This window comes from Danio aesculapii, chromosome 1, assembly GCF_903798145.1.
Source record: "Danio aesculapii chromosome 1, fDanAes4.1, whole genome shotgun sequence".
Taxonomy (NCBI): domain Eukaryota; kingdom Metazoa; phylum Chordata; class Actinopteri; order Cypriniformes; family Danionidae; genus Danio; species Danio aesculapii.
The window spans coordinates 905,852-914,271 of record NC_079435.1 but is presented as its reverse complement, the minus strand read 5'-3'; the positions used below and the strand labels follow the sequence as shown (position 1 = coordinate 914,271).

Here is an 8,420-nt window from a genome sequence, read left to right as displayed (position 1 = left end):
GATAAAACATGAAGATAAAACAAAATTAGTAAAAAAAAATTGTTAAAAAAAAGACTCTTTTTTTGATAAACTGATCATTAAAATAGAATATATTTTTATTCTAAAAATACATTTTTAGCAGAAAATGTTTTGAGGGATGTCAAATGTAGGTAAAATCATCAAAATAGCTGGCGATGGCTGGATACTATTGGATACTATGCTTTCAGGGAAAGAGTTAAACTTGACAGAAACGTCTATTGCAGTGATGTGTAAAGTGTGAAGGGAAACAGATCTTAACACAGAACCTGTCTGACTTTACTTCAGTAAAGTGAACCAGAGATTGCTTTATTTTTGTGAGTTCTTGCAAGAAATGCTCTTTATCTTTAATTTGAACCAGCTCAGCTGCATATTTTTTATAGGTGTTGCTGTTTTCAGGACAACACGTCTCACGACAACTGACAAAAACCCAGATAACAAAATCTGTGTGGCCCATCTCTGGAACATAACCTGACATATGTCCTACCTTCATCACGGTGACAAAACACAGGTGCTACTGGAGATCATTAAAACCATCAATGTGTCACATGACGAAATTAGATATCCAAACAGTACAGAAAATACAGTACTCAAACAATATTATGTAGAGAGAAGACAAATCCTGTATAAATAAAGCTAATAAACAATGAAGCTCATTCTGATTTTGATCTGATTCTGTACTTAATATAGATTTTACCAAGTTAGTAAAGAAAGAGATAATAAAGATAATTTAGGTATGTTTACGTAAAAAAAAAAAAAAAAAAAAAACAGGACTGCATTGTTTTGTTTGGGTGCGTGTGTGTGTGTGTGTGTGTGTGTGTGTGTGTGTGTGTGTGTGTGTGTGTGTGTGTGTGTGTGTGTGTGTGTGTGTGTGTGTGTGTGTGTGTGTGTGTGTGTGTGTGTGTGATTTTGCGCCGCTGCAGTCATGATATGGCAGCAAAGTTCTTTGATTATTAGGCCAGAATGAGAGTATGGTTTCTCTTCAGCCATATCAGCCTTGAAAATAGCAACTTTTATTTCTACCTACACGATGCAATTACAGAAAATCAAAAGAGAAAAATCTAAAATAAATTCAATGTGAATGTCAAGCTGCACAAGGTTTAGAAAAGAAAAGCGTTTTATGTGTGTAAGTATGTATAATAGACTATATTTGTTCAAAATTCACAATTTTTACTTTATTTTTTGTCAAAAATGCTGCATTTATTTTCTAAATGCTGGAAGAGAAAGATATTTTTTTTGTTGTTGAAATTGTTGACTATCAATTACATTGCAACTACATCCCAACTGATTCTCATCACAAAATTAATTAATTGGCATGTTAGGCTGTCTGCTTAAAAGGTACAGCTTACCCAAACATACAAAATATTCTGTCATCATTTACTTATCCTACACTTGTTTCAAACCTGTTTGATTTACTTTCTTCAATTGAACAAGACAGAAAGTTGACTAAAAGAAATAAAGATGAAGAAATCTGGAAACTTGTAACCATTGAGTTCCATGGTATTTATTTTCTAACAATGTCAGATTTCTAGCTTTCTTGAAAATAGAGAATGCGTGTGGTATAGTGAAGAAGAGGAAGATGCGAGACTCCAGACCTAACATCACAGTTTTTCAGAGCTTCATAACACCTCAGCATAGCCACAGAATGATCACCTCCATGCCACCTCACAATACTGCTAAAGTAATTCATGCACACATATAAAATACCCTGACTATGTGTTCAGAGCTGTACATGTTCATAATTTGTATTATTATTATTATTATTATTACCATATCATAATAATATAAAATTATTTGTATTATTATATCATTGTATTATTTGCATTAATTATTTTGTAAAATAATGGATAATAATGCAAATAAATCCAAATGTGTTTATCCAAGAGATAAATAAATAAACATGCTGCGCTATGTAGAATAAAAATAAATTGGGATAATTCCGCAGCTCTGATACGGAGGTGGATCTGCTTCTAAGAATGGGATGGACCAAATATTTCCTCTTTCTTTTTCTTTTTTTTTTTAGGCAAAGAGAAGACAAAAAAAATCATCTTGACTTCTCTAATATAAAACATTTTGAATTCTTTTGTCATTTTTTTCGCAAAAGATTCGTTTATACGCATCGAATTCGATTTTTTAGGATACTTATCATAAAAAACGCATACAAAAAGAGAAAAAAAGAAAGCACTGGAAGTAAAGAAGATTTCCAAAATGGCACCAAAAATTACAGGTCAGTAAAGTCTATTTCATCCACTGTAATTAATCCATAAGAAAATTCATCTCATTTTGGAAACGCTAATGTGTTCACTTAAATACACAATGACATTAAAGACTCAACTTGGCTTTAAAAGAAGGAAGCGGGGAGCATAATATACTCAATATTCAATAATTTCATAAGGAGATGGTTAATTATGAGCACACTGCTTTTTAAAAGGTTTATTAATCATATGCAATGAGGTTTTTTTATTCGTCAGAAAGTAAAAACCTGCAAACATTTTCCTGTAAAGGGGTAGCCTATTGTTCGGTGTAGGGTGGGGGTATGGCAATAGAAAATAAGATTTGTACATTATAAAAAAACTATAGAATGTTTAAAAACCTATGTAACATCGCCACAATTCACAAAAATACAAGTTAAAGAAAGAGAAATAACATTTTTACATAATTATTTAATCAACCCTACGCTGTATACTCCATACTCCTAGAGGACAACATAAGAAGCTGGCTGTAAAACATGGTTGCAAAATGTGTAAACCATCCTCCACAAAGGAATGATTAAGGGATCCACTAAATTTGCCTCATTTTAAATATTATACAATATTTATGATTGTAATTATCATAATTAATATTAGAGATGTTGTCTGTTTTTGATTCTTTTTCCCCCTCATTTTTTTTTTATTTATTGTATATTTTATTTTTTTATTGACGTAAATATATCCCATTTTTTGTCATACATTTTAAAAGCTTTGAGCGTTTGTTTGCTCTTTGTGTCTCTTATTGTAGGAGATCTGAGGATTGTCATGTTAGGGATGACTGGAGCTGGAAAGAGTGCAACTGGAAACACCATCCTGGGCAAAAATGTGTTCAAAGAGGACATGTGTCCTGTGTCAGTTACTACAATATCTGAGAAAAAAATGGCAAGAAAAGGAAGCCGGATGGTCTCGGTTATCGACACTCCAGGTCTCCAAGACACATCCGCAAAACAAAGTGAAGTGAAGGCTGAAATAAAGAAGTGTATGAATCTGTCTGCTCCGGGTCCTCATGTGTTTCTGCTGGTCATCAGAGCAGATGTGAGGCTGACAGAGGAAGTTATGAACACAGTCCAATGGATTCAAGACAACTTTGGAGAAGAAAGTGCACGTTACACCATTATTCTCTTCACTCATGTTGATTCGCTGAACCAAAGCCTGAAAGATCATATAGAAGAGAGTTCAGAAATGCGCCAGTTTGTTATGACCTGCGGTAGCAGATATCACACATTCAACAATGAAGACAAAACAAATGAACATCAAGTAGATGAGCTGCTGGAAATGATGGATGAGTTGGTGAATAAAAACGGAGGGAAGCACTTCACTACTGAGATGTTTAATGAGGCCCAGGGGAAGCTCAACTGGTGGAAAACTGCTGGAATTATATTAGGATGTGGGATAGGGGCAGCAGCTGTAGTAGTAGTAGTGAAGAATGTCAGTAACTAAAATGGAAACCAAACATTTTCACAAGTAGACTGTAGATTTTTATTTCAGGGCTTTAGGTATTAAACATTTATTACAACAACATTAAACCAGAACAGTGCGCAAAAACTTTAATATATACTATACTATAGCTTAAGAGAGTTGTGGTAGCTTTCGCTCATTTACATTTATTACAATAGGAGGGGAGGATAGTAAGGTTTAGTGTGTTATTATTATCGTCTTAGCCATTTTTGTATTCTTTTTTGTTTAATTTTGTTTTTTAAAATTGATTTTTGATTGAAATAAATGAAGGGATTAATTTAGAAAATAAATACATGAACGTTTTAAACTGATGCATGTGTTTTTATTAGCTACTAAGTGTTATAATCAGGGGTGAACATAACTGGTATAACTGCATGATTAATATTATAATTGTGTACCAGATGGCACTACAGAAGCACTATTAATAGCCATCTGATGTGCTTAGATGTAGTGAAGTTTCAGCTCAAGATACAGCACAGAGAATGTTCTCTAACTCTCTGAAACTGACCCTTTCAGGCTTTGATCCTAATTGTGGCATTTTGGTGACTGTCGCTTTAAATGCAAATAAGATTGTGCTCTTTTCAGAAGAGGGCGGAGCTACAGACGCTTATGCATCACCATAACAACAGAAAAAAACAGCACTAGCTGTGTTCTCAGTGCTGTTCAGGTCTGCATGTGTGCTTCAGTGTGAGGCCCCGTTTACACTAATACATTTTAGTTTTAAAATGTCGTTTTAGAACGAAAACGATTCACGTCCACACTGGCGTTTCATCTAGCATTTCTGAAAAAAATCCACACTACACTGCTAAATAAGCACATCACGTGACCACACACACTCTAGCATGGGCTGCAGGCAGTCAGCAGGGGCTTTGAGCACACCTCCCCAGGTGAGAGCAGTGCACGTCGGACAGTTCATCAAGGATCTACCACTGGATCTCATCTGACTATAGTTTTTAAACATATTTAATTCATCTTGTCTCTATCTAACAACTCTTTGGTCTTTTGAATCTATTACTTGTTCTCAGGTAATGTGTTTTGGATGAGCACAAAGATAAGTTAATATTTAAATTATGTGACCATGTGCACTGATTCCGCACATTTGACTGACTGTTATACTGTATGAACTTATTGTAAATTTGACTTTCATAATGGCCATTTTTTATTATTAAAACTGATATTCAGTGAAAGAGATGGTATGTTTCAAATTTTTGAATGAAAATGAAAGGAGGTAGTGATGCTATGTTATGTTGTTTTCAAAATCAAATTTGCGAAGTCTGAACTTAAAGAAAAGATGCAAGACTGAACTTTGTGTACTTAATGTTGAGGAAAAAGCTCCAATCAGGCAAATGTCTGCAGGCCACTGCTTCATTTTCACATGTCTCGGTTTTCTCCCATCCACACTAACACAAAGCAGCAGTGTTTTCAAATAAAAACGGCCTCTACTCCAAAATGCCTCATTATCGGCACTCGAAAGCTCCTGGGTAATGTGGACGAAAGGCGCAACCGTAGAAAAACATATGGACAGACGGCTGCTTCTCACTCAGGGCTGCTGTTTATGCTAATGAGATGGAGAGATGGGCACTAGTGGGCGGGGCTTTCCCCATCTGATGACACATACAAAGGGAGAATGTCAATCACAGTGTTTCTGCTGACTGTTTTGATCAAGTCTAATTAGAACAAACACAATTTATTACTGTTAACCATTAGAGGAGCAGCTTGAAGGGCATCCGCTGTGTAAAACATATGCTGGGTAAATTGGTGGTTCATTCCGCTGTGGCAACCTAAGATTAATAAAGGTACTAAGCCAAAAAGAAAATAAATGAATGAATGAATAAATAGAAGCAGAAAATAAAACAATATTTTCCAAAGTTCAAATTTGAGTGAAGTCAATCAAACTCGGGTGCGTGCACTTTCCGTCAGCTTTTCTGCTACATCATGAGTAAAATTAAGTGCCAATCACTCTGCCAATTTGTCACAGCTCTTCCAGATGCTGGGAAACACACTCCAATTCACACACTACGGCCAGTTTAGTTTACCCAACACACCTATACCGCATGTGTTTTGGACTGTGGTATAATTTTTATAAAGCATAAAACACATAGAAGGGCGTTTACTTGCTGAAATGCACATTCAATTTGGTGTTGTGAATAGCAGGCTATATTTGTAAGGCTTTTTCTACGTTATATACATTTTAAAGGGGAAAAAACAATAAATCGTTGTGTGAATGTTGTAATGTTGTTTTTGTTGTTGTTGTTGTTGGATTGTTTGTTTGTTTGTTTGTTTGTTTTTGACAAGACCGTCCTCTAGTGGCGTTACAGCCATTGATAGGCTATTATGCCATTTTTGCGCAAATACTAATTTTTTCCGCGTTTGGTGTGAAACCATTTGTCTATGGTGAGATACATACTGTGCCATTTCTCACATTAAACTAAGATGCTCTGTATTTTGCATATGTTTCCGTTGACCTACTTCTGTTTTTTCTTCTTTTTATAAAAATAGCTGCCACTTAAATTCACAAAAATACCTTAGGTTGCCTCACAAATCCATGAATTAATATGTTTTAGCTAACAATCAATGAAAATGTAAATTTCCGTCAGTGCACCAGTTTCATTTGTATATCCAATATATCGCTCGGCAAAATAATGCCGAAAAAACACAAGCACAAGTGTTGCGAACTTGCAATAAAGTCAATTGTGGAAAAAACTGAAGTAAAGGCGATATTGGCTTTAAAAAAAACTAAAATGACAGATGATTTTGCTGTCATTTTGCATAGATTTTCACACAATTTCAGCTGCTCTTTAGCACAAAATTTGTTAATAAAGATATGTTGAGCCATTTTTTGAGAGAAGTCTGAAAATAAGAAAATTAATTGTGCTTTTATTAATTTGTATGTGCATGAAAGTTTTACTTGCACCGTATTTACTATAATGGGTCATGTATTGAGCAGGTGTCGGTTGTATTTTGTTACGTAAATTCTGCAATGTTAGGATATAATCAAAATATAAATAATTATTAAAAACAAAACAAGCAGTAAACTCGGCTTTTAGTGTACTTTACTTGTTTCAGCAGACTATGTGTAATCAATATTTGTTTTTCTGTGTATTATAATTTTATATACAAAATGTTTGACGTATGAAAATATGAATTGATTTTCCATTCAGCATTCAGATATGTGACCGTGGCACCGTGTTAACATGTCCAATCGCGTTTTTCAAGTCAGTTAAACACCCGTAATCTTGGTGCCAAAAAAATATCAAGATGACAGTTTCACTTTGCTTCACAACTTTGCTCAATCAGTTTGTTTCTCCTCTGACTTCTTATTCACCAGTATTATTACCCAGGTAAGGTTATATATTTTTACAAAAAATGTTTTACATGAAACTCAAGAACAGGTTTCATTAACAATCCTCTTATTCTATTCAGGTGCCTTGCTAGTGCAAACTGAAAGAAACGACAGACCGCGAAATGGCAGATAAAAGTTCAAGTGAGTTACATCATTTTGTACTCTATTATTAGTTCTGCTTGCATATTGAAATGCATCGATTAAAGTCAGATGGCAAACATTTGTTTCAAAAACGTAAACATAATATTTTGTGTGCATTACCCACCAAGTAGTTTTGTATTTAATAATCATCTTGACTAAACAGAGCTAATTTCAGTCTGTCAGTAAATATGTATTAATAGTAGCTACTAAACAGTACAATAGTACAATCTAATAGTACAAAACTTACCTTATTAAACGCAATATAAATAAGTTAATGGTTGCTGATTGAATGTTTGTGAAACTGAATTTAATCTGTAGGGCTGCAAGATTTTGTGATGTACATTTCAATATGAATTTGCTATCACCAGCTTACTTCAATAGCTTTATTTGGATAGAATAAATTTTAACTTTAAATTGCCTGTGATGATTTTTGAAGAGGGTGAATTTGCATATAATCAACAAACTACGAGCATGTAAATACAACAGAGCAACAGCGCTTTGTGGTTTTCTAGGGAGTCTAACAGTATTACAAAAATGTAATAATTAGACGTAAAATAACAGACTACACTGTAAAAACATATATGTAAATGAACAGATTGTGAACACTGAACAAACATGTCTGCAAACTTGTTGCAAACAATTTATGTGTTGAATTTAAACAAAAAATTTAATTTAGTTCAACTTGATTTGTTTGTTGAAATTCAGCCCAAATAAATTGTTTTACAATCACTTAACTTAAAAAAAATTATAAATCCAAGAGATAATTTGAATATAATTTTTTCAGTGTATTTTGTTCTTCACAAGCGTTTTTGGTTTACGGTTTGTGAAACCGTAAATACACGGAATAGACTTGAAAATCACTAAATAAGGAAACTGTTCGTTAACAGGTATTTATTACAGTGTAGTATGCGTCAGAACAAACAATAAACAATCCATTTATTACAGTATTTGATCATGTTAACGTTATGAAAATACAGTTGTTTATTATTAGTTCACATTACGTCACGGTGCATTGACTAATGTTAACAAACATGAATTTGGACGTTAATAATGCATTATAGATGTTGAACTAATTAACAAATGCTGTACAGGTATTGATCATTATCAGTTAAGATTAGCAAATACATTAGGTAATGAAATTGTATTGTAAAGTGTGACAAAATGCTGTTTAAATGTCATATTAAAAAATGTTTTAAAAACAGCAACAATAACGA

General features: G+C 33.6%; 1 protein-coding gene across 1 annotated transcript; it reads left to right on the top strand.

The window, feature by feature from the left end:
• The first annotated feature begins 2,159 nt into the window (after window positions 1–2,159).
• LOC130221611 (GTPase IMAP family member 9-like) lies at window positions 2,160–3,704 on the top strand. The gene is made up of 2 exons (XM_056454499.1): window positions 2,160–2,242; window positions 3,013–3,704. The coding sequence occupies exons 1-2, from the start codon at window positions 2,224–2,226 to the stop codon at window positions 3,702–3,704; spliced, it is 711 nt and encodes a 236-aa protein (XP_056310474.1). The 5' UTR covers window positions 2,160–2,223.
• The last annotated feature ends 4,716 nt before the right edge of the window (window positions 3,705–8,420 follow it).